General features: G+C 38.5%; 2 protein-coding genes across 6 annotated transcripts in view; one reads left to right on the top strand and one right to left on the bottom strand.

The window, feature by feature from the left end:
* MTFR1 (mitochondrial fission regulator 1) overlaps nt 1-2294 on the top strand; it is a 65032-nt gene extending 62738 nt beyond the window's left edge. For both annotated transcript variants that reach the window (XM_025922900.2, XM_086696100.1), the window contains one exon: nt 839-2294. In XM_025922900.2, coding sequence (XP_025778685.2) covers nt 839-904 — 66 coding nt within the window. In that variant the 3' untranslated portion in view covers nt 905-2294. The remainder of the gene's footprint in view (nt 1-838) is intronic.
* Nucleotides 2295-11744: 9450 nt separating this feature from the next.
* Nucleotides 11745-22662, bottom strand: part of PDE7A (phosphodiesterase 7A) — a 148708-nt gene continuing 137790 nt past the window's right edge. For all 4 annotated transcript variants that reach the window (XM_086696098.1, XM_025922635.2, XM_086696097.1 and 1 more), the window contains exons 8-13: nt 22299-22430; nt 22020-22111; nt 19937-20081; nt 18121-18217; nt 17359-17439; nt 11745-13555 (exon numbers count right to left, since the gene is read on the bottom strand). In XM_086696098.1, coding sequence (XP_086552224.1) covers nt 13347-13555; nt 17359-17439; nt 18121-18217; nt 19937-20081; nt 22020-22111; nt 22299-22430 — 756 coding nt within the window. In that variant the 3' untranslated portion in view covers nt 11745-13346. The remainder of the gene's footprint in view (nt 13556-17358; nt 17440-18120; nt 18218-19936; nt 20082-22019; nt 22112-22298; nt 22431-22662) is intronic.

Genomic DNA, 22662 nt, shown 5'->3' with positions numbered 1-22662 from the left:
CCCCTCCCCACAAGTAGATTATAGAGGAAGGTAAAAAAAGGAAGCAAAAGCCAAACCCTGGTTTCGCTAGTTAGCATCTCCAGTGTTAAATTCTTCATGCTGTGTTTTATTTATACGTAACCACAATGAAGCGAAATTCACTACAGTAAAATTTATATCTTAAGACAGTATGTATGTGGTGATTGAGAAATTCAAAGTGAAGAAAGATAATTTTCCCTTAGGGTGTCCTGTGAAAGTTCTCTGAAGAGGATGAGATTTGACCTGGGTCTTAACAAGATGTTTCAGGTCATAGGTGGAGATTGAGCAGATCAGGGAAACTTCCAAATATTAATTTATATATTATTATAAATTATACAGTTAAGTTATACAATTTATACAATTGTATAAATTATCTAGTATACATTAATGTATAAAAAAAATTTACTGTATTTTACCAAATACAGTAAAATGTATTTACTGTCGTGTGGAATATGTGCTTACCTACTCCAGGGAGGCAGGTATCTGAGAAATTCTAGAATCTTTCAGAGTTTTTAGACATTGGAAAAAGGAAACTTTGTACCTCATTCTTTTACTCAGAGAAGTAAAAATGGCCTAAAGCTTATGGTCTTAAGATGATTATAGTTTTCCGTGAAGTAATTTGGTTACCTTTTTGCTTTTCATTCTGTTGATGTGTCATGTTTATAAGACAGTTTGTCAATTCATGAAGGTTTTAATATCATCTAGCTGCTTGGTTTTTCATGCAGAACATGCCCAGGCCTTTGCTCCATGATTAGGAGGGGGACGTATCATTACTGTTACCTGAAGCACTATCTTTATTTACGCTTTGTTTCCTTTTTAGTTTGGGCCGCACATGTTGAAGTCTACAGGAAAAATGAAGGCTTTGATTGAAAATGTTTCAACTTAATAATAGCTGAAGAAAAACTATCCTTGTTCCAGCTGTTGGTTTGTTAGGGCTATTTGGCTAGTAGAAATCAACACTAGTTAGTAAATACCTGAATTTAGTATTCAGTAGTCTCCTTTAGGTCTAATAAAAAAGCACTCTAAGTCTGTGTTTGTTTTTATGAGAAGGTTCTGAAGTTTTCCATAACAGGTTTTTAATGTGTAGCCAGGATGTTAAGGTTTCTAGTCTTAACAATTATATAGATTTCAGAGGAAAGGACATTGTAGATGTAGAGTTTTTAATTTTTGACACTAATTTATCTGTGCAAATGTTTTATATGCATATATTTGGGTATAAAATAGTACGTAAAATGTAATAATGACGTCAGTGAAGCTGTCAGTGATTTATTACTCAGTGATGGAACAGCTGGTATAACACACAGTTGCTCGAGTGAAAAATTTGGGATTGGAACCTTTTTGCCTTGAATAGGACTTTAGGACTTTTACCCTAGATCCCCTCTCACATTTCTTTAGAGATGGGGGTTCAAGTAGGAACCAGATAATGTTTACTGCTGAAAATTCCATAATGCTTTCATTTAAAGGAAAGTCAAAGACCACAAAAGCTGCTTTCACTCCAGTGCTGAGAAAGAAAATGTAGTTTTTAGATAGAAATCAAATTATTGAATCAAATCTATAACAAGTGAAAACCAGAATGTACCATCTTTCTATTCCAGTTTAATAAAGGCATCATAAAGATGGGTTGTTACTAAGTTAATATGTAATGTAAATGGCAGCATAATGGAGTTGAGATTTTTTAAAATATTGGTCGAATGTAGTAGCTTTATAATGAAACAATAGGTGAAAGAATTTCCTGTAAGTTATCATTGGTCTGCTATTCTGTTGAATTACACCACGCAGCAACCCTTAGGTGCTCATAGGAGAAAAGCCGTTCTTGTGGAGGGCTTCCGAGGAATGCTATACATGCTCATTTGGGAATGCTCAATAAAACTTTATGGTTTTCTGTATTTCTGCTAAACTCAGCTGTAGTTAACGCAGAATCTTCTACCATGAGTAAATACTTGGATTTATGTAAATCTAGTAAAAAGTGGAGATGGGAAGAGTAGACCTTTAAGTTATTGAAAATATGTGCAATGTTCTCAATATTAGGAAATGTTATTCAGCTTAAATTTGAACTGTGGCTTATTTTACACGTTTGTTGATTTCCATTACATTGTTTCTAATTGTTTCATATGATTTAAAAATTCTGCCTTTAAAAGAAATTCAGAAAATTTGCCTAAATTATATATTTTGACCTCCTAAGCAATTTATATTTGTATCAGTATTGAATTTTGGCCAGTGCTCCAACTGAAGGAAGTTACTGTATTGAAATAAAGCAAATTTGTATTTTCCTTGGACCATAAGCTCTCGTATATTATTTCAGTGGATAAAATTCTCTAATACTGTACATGTAGCTTCTTTTTTTTTTTTTTTTTTAAATTTTTTTTTCCAACGTTTATTTATTTTTGGGACAGAGAGAGACAGAGCATGAACGGGGGAGGGGCAGAGAGAGAGGGAGACACAGAATCAGAAACAGGCTCCAGGCTCTGAGCTGTCAGCACAGAGCCCGACGCGGGGCTCGAACTCACGGACCGTGAGATCGTGACCTGGCTGAAGTCGGACGCTTAACCGACTGCGCCACCCAGGCGCCCCTTTTTTTTTTTTTTTTTTTTTTTAATTTTTTTTCCAACGTTTATTTATTTTTGGGACAGAGAGAGAGCATGAACGGGGGAGGGGCAGAGAGAGAGTACATGTAGCTTCTTTAGAATACTTTGTTTTCTGCATTCTTAGAGTGGAAATCTATTGCCACTTATTCACCACCGGTCTCATTCAGTTTCTCCCACTCAACACAATACCTGAAGTGAAAGATGATAAAAAGTTAAATTTTATATTTTATAGCTGAGGCGAAGAAGGTGAAGTAACCGGTATGTTTTGTCTCCTATGATTTGAGTGGTCCAGGCACTCGCTACACACACATAGTGAATAGGAGTCAGCACTGGACTTGGGAGTTACACAAATCATACCTCTGTTTTTAAAACGGGAATGATGCTCCGCTCCAAAAATTGCTGAGGATTAAATGAAATAATGATTTCTGAATACATCCTGTGAGTGGTAGAGAGCCAAGTACGTTACTACTCACATTTTACGTGAGGTCACTGTAGTTTCCAGCAGACTGCTGCTGGATGTCCTCCTGTATACCTACTTGCACAGGCTTGGGGTAGAGCAGGAAAACTGTAGTTCCTGTTGTGTCTCCAGTCACAAGCCCTTCTGTACAAGAAGCCTGTCGTCTTGATGTATTAAATTCCCGAGTCTGTGTCTCATTGGTGAAGACGACAACCCGAGGAGACCACTTCTCCAAAATTAAAAGTGTTCTTCTTGGGGGATAGAATCTGGCAAATACAAGTTTAAATTTTTGGGAGGTAGTCCAGGATGGCGGTGTAGGGAGCTCGCGGAACTAGAATCTACATATAAAGCGATTCCCCTTGAAGAACCGAGGGCTGATTGAACAGCTTCTGTACACGGAGGACAGCAGGACCGCAGAGAGACAGGTGGGAGAGAGACCCAACACAGTAATGACAGGAACCCCACCCCCAGTACAACAGAGTACACAGGGAAATATTTCATGGAGGGGACTGTGTACAGACTCGCATGCCCTGGGGCACAGCAAAAAAAAAAAAAAAAAAAAAGTGGTTTAAAGGGCAACTAGCCTATGAGTGAAGGAGACCCGTTTACTCCATTTACCATTTAACCCCAAAGTGTCAGACAAATGGTGAGGCAACTGCTGGGACTCAGGTTGGAAGCACTGGTGATTGCCACTGTTTATGTTCCCCCTCCATCTTGACAGTGCAGACTGGAGCAGGGTCCAGGCACTCTAGCCAGCCTGCTAGGACCACCTCAGTGAGCCTCAGGCCCCCATGAGCTTGAGCCATTCCCCCCACCCCCTGCCCCAAAGGTGACCCTGGCATAGTGTGCACAGGATACCCCTGGCCTATGCCTGCTCCCTTTCCGGCTTACCATCCAAAGTTGTCAAGCATGTGCGGTCTACGCGGGCATTCCTACACGGGGCCACTCCTTCCTTCAAGGCTGGGAGAGGAAGCTGTTCTGCCCAATTTATAGAAATAGGCAAAACAAAATGGAGATAAGCAATCTACCTGTAAAAGAGTTCAAAATAATGATAAATATGCTCATCAGACTTGAGAGAAGAGTGTAGCACTTCAGCAAAGAGAAAATATTAAACAAGAACTTGTCAGCTGAAGAATGTAACAAATGAAAAATCCACTAGGAGGAACTAACAACAGATTAGAGGATGCAAAACAATGGATAGAGATCTGGAAGGGTACAACAAAGAATCCAATCCAAACGGCAAAAAAGGAATTTAAAAAGTGGGGATAGGTTAGGAAACTACTGGGACAACAAACGTACTAACATGCACATGATAGGGGTCCCAGAAGAACACAGAAGGGAAGAAAACTTGTTTGAAGAAATAATACCTGAAAACTTCCCTAATCTGGGTAAGGAAGCAGACACCCAGGAAAAAGTGTGCAATGAGAGCCACACCACAATGTATTATAATTAAAATAGAAAAAGGTAAAGATGGAAAAATCTTGCAGGCCGCAAAACAGAGCCATATACAAGGGAAACCCACATAAGACTGTCAGTTGATTTTCCAGCAGAAATTTGGCTGGCAAGAAAGGAGTGGCAAGGTAATACTTAAAATGCTGAAAGGGGAGGGGCGCGCCTGGGTGGCTCAGTCGCTTCAGCAGCCAACTTCAGCTCAGGTCATGATCTCACAGTTCACGGGTTCAAGCCCCTTGTCAAGACTCTGCTGACAGCTCAGAGCCTGGAGCTTGCTTCAGATTCTGTGTGTCTGTCTCTCTCGGCCCTTCCCCTGCTCATGCTCTCTCAAAAATGAACAAACACTAAAAACATTTAAAATAAAATCCTGAGAGGGGAAAACTCATAACCAGAATACTTTACCCTGCAAGGGTAACATTCAGAATCAAAGGAAAGATAAGAGTTTCCCAGACAAGTAAAAGCAAAAGACGTTCATCACCACTAAACCAGCCTTACAAGAAATGTTAAAGGGTCTTTGTTAAGCAGATAAGTCCATAACTGGAAATAAAAAATATGTGAAAGGAAAAAAATGTCACTGGTAAAGGCAATTAAGCAAGCACTTAAAAAAATTAGTATGAAGACTGAAGACAAAACTAGTGAGATTAATTAGAACTACAATAAATAGTATTGTAAGGGATACACAAAAATGTCAGTTGAGGTCAAAAACATAAGATGTTGGGGGGTAGGGAATAAAAATTAGTGCTTTTGGGGTGCCTGGGTGGCTCGGTTAAGTGTCTGACTTTGGCTCAGGTCACGATCTCACAGTTGGTAAGTTTGAGCCCCACATCGGGCTCTGTGCTAACAGCTCAGAGCCTGGAGCCTGCTTCAGATTCTGTCTCCCCCTCTGCCCCTCCCCCACCCACACCCACACTCTCTCTCTCTCTCTCTCAAAAATAAAAACATTAAAAAAAATTAGTGCTTTTAGGATTTGTTTCAACTTAAGCAATTATCAGCTTAAAATAGACTAGTATGTATATAGGTCAATATATATGAACCTCCTGGTAACCAGAAACCAAAAACCTACAAAAGATACACAAAAAATAAAGGAACTCAAACATAACAGAAAACCATCAAACCAAAAGGGAAGAGACCAAGAGAAGAAAGGAACAGAGAACTACTACAACAACAGAAAACAATGAACAAAATGGCAATAAGTACTCATCAATAATCACTTTAAATGCAAATGAACTTAAAACCTAAAACAGGTGAGTTAGAATGTTAATTTCTTTGGCTACCAGAAGTTGCATCCCAGAATCGCTAAATTCTGTTAGGAAGTAGTTTTAAAGATGAGAAACACAGAGATGCTCAATCCACCAAGCACATGCATGGTATTTTCCAAAACAATGTCAGCCCCCACGGACTGCATTAGATTTTCACTAGTGAAGTTCACTTGTGATCAGTTTGTTCATTTGACCCACTGTTAGCAAAGAATGTAGCAAATATTTTATGTTAATAAATGTTGCATTTGATTGGAAAAAATGTAAATGAACCAAATACTTTAATCAAAAGACACAGGCGGTGGCTGAATGAATTTTAGAAAGATCTATCTATCTATATGCTGCCTACAAGAGACTTATTTCAGATCTAAAGACCCGTATCTTCTGGAAGTGAAGGGATGAAAAAAGTTATTCCATAGAAATAGAAACAGAAAGCTGGTGTAACAATATACGTATCACACAAAACAGACAAAAATGTAACAAGAGGGCATTACTTAATGATAAAGGGTTGATCCAAGAAGAGGATATAACATTGGTAGATATCTACACAGTCAACATAGGGGCACGTAAATATATAAAGCAAAGTATTAACAGACAATGACGTAAAGAGAGAAACCGACTGTAATACTTTAATAGTGGGGGACATCAATACCTCACATCAATGGATAGAGCATCCAAAAAAATAAGAACATTGGCCTTAAATGACACATTAGACCAGATGGGTTTCATTGATAGATATATACAGAATACTCCATCCCCCAAAATAAAGAATACAGATTCTTTTCAAGTGTACACAGGACATTCTCCAGGACAGATCATATGTTAGGCCACAAAACAACTCTCAATAAATTCAAGAAGACTGAAATCATACCAGGCATCACTTTCCTGATCACAACAGTATAAAACTAGAAATCAACTACAAGAAGAAAACGCAAACACATGGAGACTAAAAAACATGTTATTAAGAAGTCAGTGAAGAAATCAAAGAGGAAATAAACACCTTGAGGTCAGTGAAAACCAAAACAACTTTCCAAAAGCCATGTAATACAGCAAAAAGTCCTATGAAGGAAGTTCACAGCAATACAGGCCTACCTCAAGAAACCAGAAAAATCTCAAGTAAACAATTTAACTTCATATCTAAAGTTAGTAGAAGGAAGGAAATAATAAAAATCAGAGGCCAGCATTACCCTGATAAAAGTAGATGAACCACAAGAAAAGAAAATTACAGGCCAATATCCTCAATACACAGAGATGCAAAAATCCTCAACCAAGTATTAGCAAACAGAATTTAGTATATTAAAAGATCATATACCACGACCAAATGGGATTTCTTTCAGGGATGGTTCAACATTTGCAAATCAATCAAGGTGATACACCACATTCACTAAAGGAGCATAGGGGGCCCCTGGGGGTGGCTCAAGTCGGTTGAGCATCTGACTTCGGCTCAGGTCATGATCTCGCGGTTCCTGAGTTCGAGCCCCACATAGGGCTTGCTGCTGTCAGTGTGGAGCCTGCTTCAGATGTTCTGTCCCCCTCTCAGCCCCTCCCATGCTTGAACTCTCTCTCAAAAATAAACATTAAAAAAAAAAAAAGATAAAAATTGTATGATTATCTCAACAGATGCAGAAAAATCATTTGACAAAATTCGATAACTCAACAAAGTGGGCGTAGAAGGAACATATCTAAACATAATAAAGACCACGTATGACAAACCTGAAAGTTTTCCTCTAAGATCGGAACAAGACAGGGATGCCCACTCTTGCAACTTTTATTCAACAGAGTATTGGGAATTCTAGCTATCATGAAAGAAGAAGAAAAGACATCCAAATGGGAAAAGTAGCAGCAAAAGTCACTATTTGCAGTTGACATAGTATACATAAAAAAAATCTTGAAGACTCCACCAAAATTCATTTATCATAACTATAAATGAATTCAGTCAAGAAGCAGTATAGAAAATTAACATGCAGAAATCAGTTGCAGTTCTATACACTAAGAAGGAGCTATCAGAAAAAAAAAATTAAGAAAATAATACCGTCTATAATTGCATCACAAAGAAAATACCTAGGAATATTTAAAGAGGTGAAAATCCTATACTATGACAACTAAAAGACACTGATGAAAGAAACTGAAGATGACACATACCAATGCCTATGGATTATAAGAATTAATATTGTTAAAATGTCCATACTACCCAAAACAATCTACAGATCCACAGCAATCTCTATCAAAATACCAACATTTTTCAGAGAACTAGAACAAATAATCCTAAGATTTGTATGGAACCACCAAAGACCCTTCAATGGCCAAAGCAATCCTGAGAAAGAACAAGAAAGCTGGAGGCATCACGCTGATTTCAAACCTTATTACAAAACTCTAGTAATTAAAACAGTATAATACTGGCATGAAAACAGACATAGGTTAATGGGACAGAATAAAGAGCCCCAAAATAAATCCAGGCATATAGGGTCAATTAATCTACAATAAAGGACCCAAGGATGCACAATATCTCAATAAATGGTGTTGGGAAACTGGACTATTTTACACCATATACAGAAATACATTCAAAATGGATTAAGACTTAAATATAAGACCTAAAACCATAACCTTCTAGAAGAAACCCTAGGCAATGGTCTTAAAATATGTTTTTGGACCAGTTTCCTCAGGCAAGGGCAATAAAAACTAAAATAACAAGTGGGATCATATCAAACTAAAAAGTTTTGCACAGCAAAGGAAACCCATCAACAAAACTAAAAGGCAACCTCCTGAGTGGGAGCCAATATTTGCAAATCATACACATGATAAGGGGTTAATATCCAAAATATATAACGAACTCACATAACTTAGTATCAAGAGAACAACCAACCTGATTTTAAAAAAATGGGCGGAGGACTTGAGTAGGTATTTTTCCAAAGAAGACAGACAGATGGCCAACAGGCACATGAAAAGATGCTTAGCCTCATCCATCATCAGGGAAATGCAAACTGAAACCACAATATCACTTCATACCTATCAGATTGACTATTATCAAAAAGGAAAAATAACAAGTGTTGGTGAGGATGTGGAGACTATACTTTAGAATCAAATTTGAAAGCTAGATGGTTTTACCAGTCATGGATATTAACAAAACAAACAAAAAAAAAATCAAGAATTACTAGAAATGGTGTCATTTTCATCATTGACCAAACTAAACCATTCTCTGAACCCACACCCCAACATCATTGTGCACTCATTTCATAAAATGAAGAAACCTGCCATATTATAGAACACTTTTCACACATCATTTTGTCACTCAAACATTTTGAGAACAGAGACGAGGGTTTTGTAATTTTTAATACCTTTATTATATCCAGTGCAGTACTCTGCACACAACAGGAACCCAGATGTTGCTGACCACATGATTCAGCACAGACAGATTAGTTTCAATATCATTTCTCAATGTTATAGATTGATGGCTAAAGAGAAAACACATTAATACCGAATTAGTTTGTTCAAACATCGATGGCCCAATTGAAGCTAGCCCCGTGCTAATAAGCACAAGAGCCTAGAAGTTGGAGGAGACCTGCTGTGCGCCCCCTGTCAGCTCACCTCCGAGGAAAAGACCATGGATCCTTGGGGGCCTTCCAAAGACACAGGTTGTCTGCAGATCCGTAGCGAGCAACGAATGGCTCAGACTAAGTCTTGCACATAACTGTACAACTGTATGTTTCAGATGTGTGCTGATGCCATGGTGAGTAGTATGCACATTTATTTAAAAACATTAGTGAATGCATAGTAGCTGTCGGTCACTGTTTATTTTCTCAAGCAGGAGACACTGATCAGGAGAGGATTTAAACAAAATATTTATACATTAAAAAAAGTACACACGAAAACACTGTAAACCCCTGATGTGAAAGTTAGAGTTTTAAGAAAACTCAAAGTTTTAAGAGCCAAGAAAGCATTTTGGAAAAGAAACCGTTGTAGGAATCTTCAAAGAATTACTAGCACCTCTAACCTGTACCTCAGGTACAAATATATTTTCCAGGTTTGCAAAGGACATAAAATATTTGCTTCTTTTATACAAAGAGGATCATTATAAACCATCACATTTACATAATAGAAATATTGGCCAGGTACCAGATCGGTTTTTCATTAAGCTAAGGCTTGCCAAAGTTTTCTCTCCAAGGACCTTTACCTCCAGAGCAGAGGAGATGCCCCCCTACTACTGAAGTGTTGGGTAGAGCCCCACAGGGCTGCGACATGCTCGACAATTCTTTGAAGTCTCCTGTTTTAAAAGTTCATGTGAATTTTTCTGTTCCATAACATTTACTTATTTGAAATGTAATCTTCTAAATTTCTGAACTGTTTCCTCAAATTTTTCTAGAAAACCAATGTTCAAGGAATATAGGTTATATTTAAGGAGCAGGGCTATAGATGGTGACTTCCACATATATGTAACAAAACATAATCTGTCAGTGGGTTTATTCTACGTGTAGGCAGGAGATGGGAGCAACATTGAGGTGTCTCCCCCAAGAAAGGAAATAAGATAATCCTTTGACTATCAAACAATAAGAAATGGATCAGAGCAGAAGTAAGCAATCGTACACCGGCAGATGGAACCCAGGCAGGTTCAACTGAGACAAAGGCTGAAGGTACTGACAGATTTACTGGATGTGCCCATCAGAAGCTGATTGGAGAGGCAACTACTGGCAGAGAATCTCTACAATCATCCGGGGGAAGAGCGTACCCTGGTCCACAAACATGAAAATCAGCAGGTGAGTCCCCATAGGGAGATGGATGCATGAGGCAACTTGCTTCCCTTGCTCAGAATCCACGCTCACCAAGTAACCGGCTGATCATAAATGGACTTCCCCAGAAGATTTGCCTAAAGGGAGAGAATGATTGATAGTTACATTTCTCATTGTAAATTAAAGTACTAACATTTTTAACAACTATCAGTTACTGTGAGCTTGGTTAATGTTGAGTTTCCTCTAAGACCGTTGTGCTCTGCATGTGCTGACATACTAGGTCTGTAAAGATCTAATCAGACAACTAGATGCATCAGATCTGCCAGGATGATGCCACCTTAAGTGGTCACTGACCTTCCCCAGGTACAGTCCGCTCTGTACCATCAAACTCCTGTACCCGCTCTGTCCAATATGGTAGCTACCAGCCACATGCGGATATTACTGAGCACTTGAAATGTGGCTAGTCTGAACGGAGATGTGCTGTAAGTGTAAAATACGCACCAGATTTCAAAGACTTGGTACCCGCCCCCCTCCCCCCCCCCCCCCCCCGGCCAAGAAAGAATGTAAAGCATCTCAATAATTGTTCTCTAAGATAATGACTACATATTGAAACAATACAATATTTTGGATATATTGGAATAAAAATTAATTCCACTGGTTTCTTTTCCCTTTTTTAGATGTGGCTAGTAGAAAATTGAAAATTCACTTACGTGTGGCTCACATTTTATTTCTATTGGACATCATTCTTCTGTGCAAATAATGACAATATGTTTGACTTTAAAACTTGAACTATATCCTTCCTAATGAATTGGACTTGAGAAGACACAGGAGAGGCCCAGTGGTGCCTTTCTTACATTGATATCAACCAAGCAGAATTAAGTGGCCATTTCTTATTACTTTACTTTAAAAAAGCAATTACAGCTAGTACTTTGGTATGGTAAGAGTGCTGATATCTTAACGGAATTCCCAACCGTGGGGACAAAAAAGGCTGTGGAGTCCAGAGGCCTGGGCTCAAAGCTGACTTGTACCATGTATTAGTCAGAACTCTGAGCACACACAGTGGGGCCACTCACTCACTCATGAGGTGCAGATAATGACAGATGACCCCAAGGGCTTAGCCAGCACCTGCATCTGCCTAAATAAATACCTGATGAGTGAATGCTAGAACCAAGAAGCTAAACCTTGGATTTCCTAGTAATTTAGTATTCAGATTTCCAAAAGATTGAGTTATAAGGTAAATATCAAAGATAAATATGTGAAAAGATAGGTTTTTATTCATCAAAAGTTAACAGCAACAGGCACATATTAAAATGAGTATGGCAAAGCCTTTTACAAATGGCTTTACACTCAAGCTTTCTCCCAAGAAAATGGCTGTTGCAACGAACTGTAAACATAATCAATAAACAGTCTTTTACAGTAACAAGGGAAATACAATTGAACTAAAAGAAAGCACCGGTTTCTCTTAAAACTAGATTACAGTTGTGCTTACTATACATAAAACAATTTAAAACAAATTACAAAAGTGGAATGTTTGAAGTTTAAAATTAGTCCTTAGATTTTGTCCTAGAAAACATCTGTTCACATCAAAAGGCCCATCAAAGGGTAACGTTTCATCAAAGGGAGGGACAAGAAAACAATGCACTTGTTTCAAATCAAAACAAGAAGTTTGGTCACTTAGCTTTGTGCATAGTTTAAGGCAACTGGAGCGGTCTGTCACAGCTCGCCTACCTTCCCCTCCCCCAGTGTGGCTGCGCACCGTGTCACATTCTAAGATAATAAATAAAAGCTTACGTTTCAAATCCTTTCCCACATGGATAAATATAACACATGCACAGTCACACATGCACAAACATGCACGCAAACATACGTCCACACATCCACACACAACATACCTCTCACGCACTGCAGCGAAAGGGACTTTAGTACCCTTGCTCTGAAGGACACACTTCCCCATCCCACTTTATTTCAGATTGGCAAATACCCTGAGCTGTTTATGGTGTTTTAAACATTCCACCTGTTTCTTGCATGTGCAGGTCAAGAGTACAGTAGTGAAAACAACATGCAATGTCTTCACTGCAGAATCATAATACAGCTAGGACACTGGTGTTCTTCCCCTCCCGCCCCAAATCAGAAACTAACAGTTAAAAAAAACTGCATTGCCAAACAGCACTGGAGGGAAAGCTTGGCGGTACTCTATGATAAATGCTCAGTTTCCAGTGCGCAAAATAAAACTATAGCAAAAGGGAGGCTTTGGTGGCATCCAAAGAAGAAAAAGGCAAACCAGGGGGAAAGAGCTGCAGTTTAAGTTTGATCTTTAAAATTCTTAGTGGTTCCTTCACAATCATGCTCCAAGGCAATTTAGAACCAATATTTCAGAGTTGATTTGTAAACATCGAGTCTTGCAGGAGGCAGCAGAGGCTGGGCACTTCACATTTCCTTTTTCTCAGAGAGAACTTAGTGGAAGGTACAGATACACAATGTTGCGTCAGACTGGTTAAATTCCAAGAGATTTCTGCTGAAAGATACAGTTCAAGTTTCACGGTTCGAGGAGTAAATGCTTTGAAAAACTGGTGGCACGTTGCAAAACTTCCTTCGTTACTCCTTTCGGATCCGCTCCTGCTGGGCTTTGCATATTCAAGGTTTCACACGAAAGCCAAGTGCATATTGCTGTATGTTCAGGTCTTATAATTAAAAAGTGGGGTCGCACGATCCAGTAGAGGACACCTTGGGAATAAATAACGCTGGCCTCATTCCCTCGGAAACCTTGGCAGTCAAGAAAGTCCTCTCACCTCAAGACCCCATTTCACATTTCTAAAAACCTGCAGGAGGCAGTCTGTTCCGACGATTCTGGGGGCTATGATAACCGATTTTCCTGAGGTAATAGCTGTGAGTTCAACTCCTCGAACGCAGCATCAGTGTCCTCACTGGTGGACTGTTCTCTCTGCAACCCCTTCCAACTGGCTTTATTCAGCCCCATATGTCCGAGCATTGTCTGGGATAGCCTGGTATTGGAAAACCTGGCCCATTCTGTGAATAAAGGCTCCACGAGATAAGTCATGAAACCTGGAGAAAATAAGAGAAAAAAAGGTCTTAACATATATTCTGAAAGTTTATCTTCAGAACATCTATCCAGTGTTTATTCTCTTAAGTCCTATTCTTTTTTTTTTTTTTTTTTTTTTTTTTTATAATTTTTTTTTTTTTTCAACGTTTATTTATTTTTTGGGACAGAGAGAGACAGAGCATGAATGGGGGAGGGGCAGAGAGAGAGGGAGACACAGAATCGGAAACAGGCTCCAGGCTCTGAGCCATCAGCCCAGAGCCTGACGCGGGGCTCGAACTCACGGACCGCGAGATCGTGACCTGGCTGAAGTCGGACGCTTAACCGACTGCGCCACCCAGGCGCCCCGCTTAAGTCCTATTCTAATATTACCTAAGTTTTCAGTGTGTGTGTGTGTGTGTGTGTAAATGTACATAACTTCTCTGAAGAATCTATTTAATAGCTCAATGGAACTTTAAGTCAAGGTGAATTGTCAAACACATCTAATCTTTTCTGACGGTTCCTTTCAGCTACACCACCACATCCTATCTGAGCAAACACTCAGCGGTCCTCTCAACTCTGCAGAAAGCAGGGCAGACAGTTGCAGTGAGACAGCTAGAGGCTAAGGGGGGTCTCTTCCAAGACTGTGGGTGATGAGGCCTGAGCTGAAGTGGGGCTGGTGACGTGCTGCTGGGTTTCGCCCCCTCAGGGATGGCATCTTCACACCTGGTCATGGTTACACTTGGCCACTTTATTTAAGTCAGAATTTACGGAACCAAAACTCATGACAAAAATTACGAGCCTAAAAAGAACAGAGCGTATTAGCTTCAGCAATTACTAAAATGAACACCAAAAGTGTACCAGGGTCCTACTTTTTAAACAACTCATATAACTGATCTCTCTTAATTTGTAGTCAGAAAGGGAAAATGAGTGATTTCTGGGTTGTCTGTATCTTTAGGTTGTACAGCACTCATGCGGACATTATGCCTGATTTAACACTACAGTGTATCTTATACTCCTAGAAAATACCTCGTCAGTCAAATCACATATATTGGAGAAACATTTAGCATTATTTCCTCAACTTTTGATCTGTTAAGGAGGAGGAGCATGTACATTCGAATTCTATCATTGCTATGTAACAGTTTTAAAATATTCTTCATCTCTAAAAACTTTCTCATTTCAGCAAAAGACCATGTAGACCACAGGCCACACAGGTTTCATTTAGGCAACAAAAAATTCTGGAGTTAAAGCAATTAGCACCCACTACTTTTAATTAGAAAAGTGTACAAATTGTGGTATCTGAAATAGTAATTAATATTGGAAATAAGGCCTTTCACTCCCTCCACGCATATTAACGGAGAACCTGCTATCTATGCCAGGCACTGTTCTAGGGTGGCCAGGAATACAGCAGTGAATGGACAGACAAGATGTGCCCTCAAGGAGTTACATTCTGGTGAAGAGAAAGACGTAACAAATAGAGGAAAATGTCACCTCTGTGGTCAAAGAACACGGCAGCTTTTTGGTAGCCATCCTCACACCACAGTGTCAGGCTGAACCAGTCACCCAGAGCCCTGTCCCTTCCAGGTGCCACAGTTAAGTGGTGAATCGCTAGTGTTTTATACCCAAATGCAGAACCTTATTATCATGCTTTTCCATGAGTTTCATCTTATTTGATTCACCCATTATTCCAACTGGTTGAGAGCTTTTGGATCTTGCCTCTAACAACCAACAAATTAGTATTACTTGTGGCTCTAAGTTAACCTCATTCTTTTAGGTCTTAAGCACCCGACAAAAATGAATGGGGTCATGGACAGAGACAGCCACACAGCACCTTCCTGGAGGGCGGGGCTCTATCCATTAGCTGCTTGTGAATCCACTTGTTGTACGAGCCCATGTGCCTCTCTCTTACCCCCACAGATACCACAGGACACCTTGTCAAATGCCTTACTTACCCAGTATGTGTTCTTTTCTTGTTTAACAAAACCATTATTTCTATCAAAGAAGGAAACTGTATTAATTACACATGACATCTACTTACTGACCCTATGCTGGCTCTGAATAACCACTGTTTAGCACAGTATTTATTCTGTACAGTTTATAACTGTATAACTTGGGCAAACTATCTGAAAAGGAGGCTACGAGAAGTCCGTGTCTCCCAGGGCTGTTGTGAGGAGTTGGCAGATGTCAGCTCTTACCATCATTTCCCTTATCCTTGTCCCTTAGATAGCCTGACCTAGAAGTGCTGACACTGACAAGATCTGTAGACTGAAGTGAAGAATTTAAGGGGTCTAGCTTCCTTTCTCTTTTAGAAATTGTAGTTTTTAAAAACCTACTGTTAAATTAATCTAGAGAGTCACTGACTCCAGCAAAAGAACTTAAAAGGAGCTACAATGACTTTGCTACTCATTCACCTATCTTCAATTTAATTCCCTTTGCCCATATTTCACCTGTTCTCTTGCATTTGAAGGTTTTTCTACTTGAGACTCAGGGTACCCCAGATCTGCTTCTTAAGTGTCTTCTTATCCCCCCCAAAGAAAGCTCCCCCCTCTGCAAAATTCCCCAGGCTTCTGGCTGGTTGAGCCCCAGCACCACCCTCCCCTGCCCCCGCCATTCCCGCAGGTCTGTGCCACACTCTTCTTGGCCTGGCTCTTCATCTTCCCTACCTGTTCCTCTGCCATCAAGTCAGTTACTACCCACTGCCTTCCACATGACGATGCCTTGCAATTACTATGTAAGTATCAGATTTCTGAGTTTCTGACCCCTACAAGCCTCTTTTCAAAGCACTATGCCACAGACGTGTGCTGTCTTCTGGATTTCTAGAAACTTTATCTTTCTGAAGTTTGTGCACCCATTTCTTTATGTTCAACCTAATCCTCAAAGGCCCTACCCAACACCAGCTACCAAAATCACATTCATCCCGCAATACCTTGCTGACTTACCCATCCCCATGCTGGCCTCCTACTTTACGTTCAAAACCCCAACACCCACTCCTGTGCTCTTTTACAATAAGCTGCCCCTATTTTAATCAGCACATTTCCCTGTGCTTTCTGTTACAATTATGTCTCACTTAATTAATAGTTCTCTAGCGCCTCCTGCTTCTAGGTGCAGTGCAAAGCCTCAGGAATACATCGCTGCAGGAAGGACCTGGGAGCTAGGGGAGACGTATATCTAGTGCTTTGGAGGCCTGGAAAAGGAGCGACCGACTCTGCCTGGAGAGAGTAGAAGGTGGCATCCGGAGGAGGTGGATCTTCAGGAAAAATGAGTCCATCAGGCAGATGGGAAGGACTGGCGAGGGGGAAAGAGTAAAGGGGTGCCATGGATTTGGGGAACACTGCAGAGTCCCAGGTTGCTGCGGGTATGTGAGGGGAAGTTGCCGGGGAAAGAACTGAAGAGACTATTCAAGGGAAGCTTACAAGAGGCCTGTACAGGATGTTGAAGAATTAATCCACAGGCGGTGACAGAGAAAAGTAAGCCACAGCGGAAAATGGACTTCACATTATAATTGTGCTCAGTGGTCACTTTTTTCATTTTAGAATGCAATCCCAGAATTATGCAAAAGAAGCTTCCACATGAGCAAATCATGTATTCTGTCAGTTTTAAAACAAAGTTACTGCTACCTGCTTTGCAAATATTATGGTTTTTATGACCTAAGATTAAATGAGAGTAAATTATAAATAGAGCCCCAAAAAGGAAAAATGGGTAAAATTTCTTAAATTAAAAAATAGAAATGAGCACAATTTTAATAATTTATATTTCAGATGTAGATCTCTTCTTGGCAAACTTAAAATCAGCGGCATTTTTCTAACCAGCTAGAAGTATGTATAGTTACCAATCTGGATGTTGGCAATAGATTCAGTCTGACGATCACAAAGTGGACTCACACCCAAATGATACTTCTTTTCTATGTCTCCTAAAATTATAAAAACAAGATAGAATGATTTATGTGGAACATAACTATTGCTTAAGTATACAGTTAAAGTCTTCATCTTACCTGTAAATTCCTTAGAAAATGCATGACATACTTAATCCTCAAGAGAGGATGGCTTCTAAATTAGTTCTTTTTAAAATTTTTAAGTTATTCACACAGAGAAAAGGTTGCCAAGCTGATATCCTATTTTAAATGGAGGAGATGAAAAATTTTACTAGGTGTTACCCCAAGACTGTAATTCTGTCAGCATTTTAATTTAAAACTTAGATTTCTAAAAGGAAGGCACATGAAATGAAGATCCTTGGTTCCTGTTTTTAAATTACTAAAAATAACTTGCATGTTCACAGGGCCATGGGACCCTCCAAAAGGGATGATGAGATACAAGGTCAGGGAAATCTTTCTGGACAGCAAAATTTCTAACCTGACTTATGTCTATTTATAAATGCAAATATTCACATTTCATCATTTCAAAAGAGAACTGGTAATTTCCAAAATATGCTCAACTTGTACATTATTGCCTGTATGTACATCTACACTGAGTTGTCACTAAAAATACCAACAAGCATCTATTGCTTGACTCCTGTAAATGTCTGGGTTTTTTTATTCAAATGATGCTAAAACATGAACTGAACAGACTACTTATCACTCAAAACTGTAACTTGCCTTGATGGAAGAATTCCTCTGTTACTTTTTCACTCCACTGCTTGCTTAATTCCCAGGTCCGACATGGGTTACAAATATCAGCACATTTCAAAGCCATCTAGCAAGCAAAATATTAAAATTCTTTAAAGAAAAAAGTAAAATTTCAATTGTACTAAGCTTAAGTATACTCCAATAGTGGGAAAAAAGGACACTTTAATGAAGAAAAATGCTGCAACAGAAAATTCATTATCTTTTATATTAATTTTACGATGCTATTATGTCTATCAATCATGTCTTCAGGAATGCTAAACGACCCTTTATACCCAAGAGCCAAGCATAAGGACTGGACTAAACATAAAGCTACAAATAAATCATTGTATTCTCGCTCATTTTTAGATCCAAGAACTAATTTGTGAAAATAAAACACTTGGCTAAAAGATGCTCAACTTCACTCATCTCAGGGAAATACAAATCAAAACCATGATGAGATACCACCTCACAACCGTCAGAATGGCTAAAATTAACAACACAACAAAACAACAGATGTTGGCGACAACGTAGAGAAAAGGAACCCTCTTGTACTGCTGGTGGGAATGCAAACTGGTGCAGCCACTCAGGATAATAGGATGGAGGTTCCCCAAAAAGTTAAAAACAGACTACCCTACAATCCAGCAATTATACTACTAGGTATTTACCCAAAGGATACAAAAATACAGATTTGAAGGGGTACATGGTACCCTGATGTTTATAGCAGCATTAGCAATAACAGCCAAAGTATGGAGAAAGCACCAGTGTCCATTGACTGATAATGGATAAAGAAGATATGGCATATATATATATTTTATATATATATAAAATATGCCTACACACACACACACACACACACACACACACACACACACACACCCTGGAATATTACTCAGCCATCAAAAGGAACGAAACCTTGCGATTTGCAATGACATGGATGGAGCTAGAGTGTATTATGCTAAGCAAAATAAGTCAATCAGAAAAAAGACAAATACCATATGATTTCTCTCATATGTGGGATTTAAGAAATGGAAGAGATGAACATATTGGAAGGGGGTGAAGAAGAGAGTGAAACAAACCATAAGAGACTCTTAAAATTTTGTTTTTAATGTTTATTCATTTTTTGAGAGAGAAAGAGCAAGTGTGAGCATGCATGAGTGGGGGAGGGGCAGAGAGAGAGGGAGACACAGAATCTAAAGCAGGCTCTAGGCTCTGGGCTGTCAGCACAGAGGCCAATGTGGGGCTCGAACCCACAAACTAACTGCAAGGTCATGACCTGAGCTAAAGTCAGAAGTTTAACCGACTGAGCCACCCAGGTGCCCCACCATAAGAGACTCTTAACAAAGGAGAAGTGAGGGTTGATGGAGGGAGGTGGGTGGGGGATGGGCTAGATGGGTGATGGGTACTAAGGTGGGCACTTGTGATGAACACTGGGTGTTGTATGTAGGTCACTGAATTCTGCTCCTGAAACCAATACTGCACTGTATGTTAACTAAGTAGAATTTGAGTAAAAATTTGAAAAAAAATTCATAAAAAAATAATAAAATAAAATAAATTACTGTTTGTTGGTCAGTACCCTAATCTCACAAAAATGGTTTTTGTTAGAAATCACGAGTATGAAAACTACAAAAACAATGGTGCTTTCCTAAGGAGAAGATTCACCTTCTGTAAGATATTTTACTAATGGAAGGAAATCCCACAGCTTTCCCTCAAAATTTAACCACTCTGAAAGCTACACTAGACTACTTCATTTTTATTCTAACAGTCATGTGATTTACCCTAGAAAGAATCTTTCCCAACCCCACTTTACCTGTAAAACCAAATGCCTATGCCTGGCATCTTCAAGGCGTAAATCACCTCTGTCCAAATGGGACCGAAACAATGACAGATACTCATTTTGGCGACTGATGTCTGTGGCTAGTATCAAAGCACCTATCTGAGTCTCCATTTGTTGCCTGGAATTAGAGAAATATAAAAAGAAAATACAAGACTTTCAATTAAATAGTTACTTCTTGATTTTTTTTTTCTTAAACTTAATATTCTGCCATTCAACTTTTAACCTATCACAACAAATGAATTTTAAAGAATGCATTTAAAAAAACCTACCAAAATCATCAAAACTAAAACCAAAGGAGTTTGTAGGAAAGTACAAATATGTGTACATTCCCAAAAGAATGCCTTTATTTTGCCAGCCAAGGAGGAATTAGTTGTCTAAAAACAAATCCATATGAGCCTGATACGTTATTTTATAAAATTTTTGGCTGGGATGTGCTGAGGGTACACAACTTTGGTTTCTTTCTTGGGTGTCTGATACCTGGAAGTCAGGAGGTTGGCTCAAATGGAGAAAGAACAGCCCATTCAACAACTAAGTCTGGTAGATATTTTGACTAAGATGCATGATTATATGCTGACGAAACCCCACCAAACAATTTGATAAAGTTTAGATATAACTGTATTTTCAAGGTCAAATTCTAGAATCAATTATCTACATGAATATCCAACTTTTCTGGAAAGGAAAAGGTAACATGTTAATGCAAATACATCATATATCATTTTTAAAACTGTCTCAAGTAAAAAAATAATTAAGACTGTCTCAAGTCAAATAATAAGAGAAATAAACTTAAAAAAAACCCAAAAAAACCCTTCCTTTTTTCCCCTCAATGGGCTGTAGCAAACATTATCTTTGTATAAATATCAGTAAAGAGCTGTCAACAGATTAAAAGGCTCACAATATTGGATATTAAATGAAATAAATCCTAAATAAAGGAAACATAAAAGAATGCTATTAGGTAGTGTTCCTTATTGTCAGTTTTTATCGATAGGGTTAATCATCAAATGTAAAACATGACAAAAAGAAGAAAGCAAACATTTTAATCTGCTTTAATCAAGAAAAAGATAACATATATACAAAAACTATGGTTTAAGCCATTTTTCTATTTGTACTACAGCAAGAAACAATTTTACTTACCAGAAGTATTGTCATAACTCCAAATGGTATCCATGAATAAAGATTTAAAAAATAAAAAATAAAGTCCAGCTTTTTTCTTATGGTCATTACACAAAATACTTAAGTTTTTAAAATAAAGTTGTTTTAAGTTATGAAATGGAAAAAGGAAAGAACAATAATAGTAACTTAAATTTCAGTACCCAAACTTATTTTTATGCCTCACCTTGTTTCTAGAATTTGATGGTTTATATCCACTTACATGGTTTTCGTAAGAGCATCTTCTCTCAGTGAGGCATTATTAAAAGCTTTTGTTTGTGGATCAGTGAGAAGAGATTTTGTTAATCACCATCATATCGGGCTTATTTGCACTGATGCTTATTAGGCTTTCAAATGGCCTGCTTAACATTAAATGGTCTTTTCTTAAAAAATTGGTATTTCCTGTTCTTTCCATCATTATTTTATCCTATGCTCCCGAAGTGACTCCAGGGCTATGCTATTGAGGTATAAAGCATTTTTTGTTACTTATAGATTTTGAAAACTTCCTGAAACTTTTAATGAGGGTATTTATGATACAGAATAATTAATTTCTTTATACCTAGAACATAAGGTTTTATTCAAATGAGCATAAAATGGAAACATGTAACACTATTTACATAAATAGTAAACTATGAGGCACTGTGTATTTGGAGTGAATTTTGTAATACTCAAATCTACGGAATGATCCATAAAAAAAAAAATCACTAAAAAAATACTACTGTCTTCACTGCAGAACAGGTTTAAATTACTAGAATTTTGATATAAACTTTTAAGATAAAATAATTCAGCCATTAAACAAACACTGAAAACTGTGGGAACACCTGAATAATTTTGAAACCTTTATAAAATTGTTTTGCCAACTTAATTTCCATAGTTCATAACAAATTAAATGTGTCTTAATCCAACCTACCTGCTTTCTGATGGCATATGTGAGAATAAGCCAGATTCTCTCAATAATCCCACTGCAGATCTCCAGTGGTGATTTTCCAGTACTGAGGTATTCTACAAAAAGGGGCATATCTGAGTTATTTAATAGCGAGTCTCTTTCTGAACATAAAGAATTATCTGTAGGTAATATTAATCTGGTTAAAATTCTAATGTTCATGGACAATCTGTTTACCACTTTGACTCCATTAAAACATTTTCCAGAATGCAAGAATATTAAATCTCATGATAAAATTGCACTGACCTTGTATAAAGTTGCCAAGTAATGGTTAGTTTTAATAAGGAAAGGTTGATTGACACCTGGATGATCCAGATCATGAGTGGCAGCTGCAATTAAGCTCAGCAAGACATCCCAAGGGGTTACAGAACTGGCAAGCTGAAGTGGGACAAAATAATTAATTACAGACATACCTGAAATAAACTCTGTACCATTACAGTAGTTTTGAATTTGCCTCAAATGGCAGTGTCGAGTCTCCTCCCCCGTCATGTTTTTCAGACTGTTCATTAAGGGCACCAAGCACCTGCCAGGTGCTGTCCTCATCACGACACGAGGGAGAGGTAGAATATGATGTGTGTTCCCATCCACACAGAGTTTACAGACCTTGTTC

Source organism: Puma concolor, chromosome F2 (assembly GCF_028749965.1).
Source record: "Puma concolor isolate L17-30 chromosome F2, mPumCon1.1.hap2, whole genome shotgun sequence".
Lineage (NCBI taxonomy): Eukaryota > Metazoa > Chordata > Mammalia > Carnivora > Felidae > Puma > Puma concolor.
The sequence above is the reverse complement of the archived record's forward strand: the minus strand, read 5'-3'. Positions and strand labels throughout refer to the sequence as shown.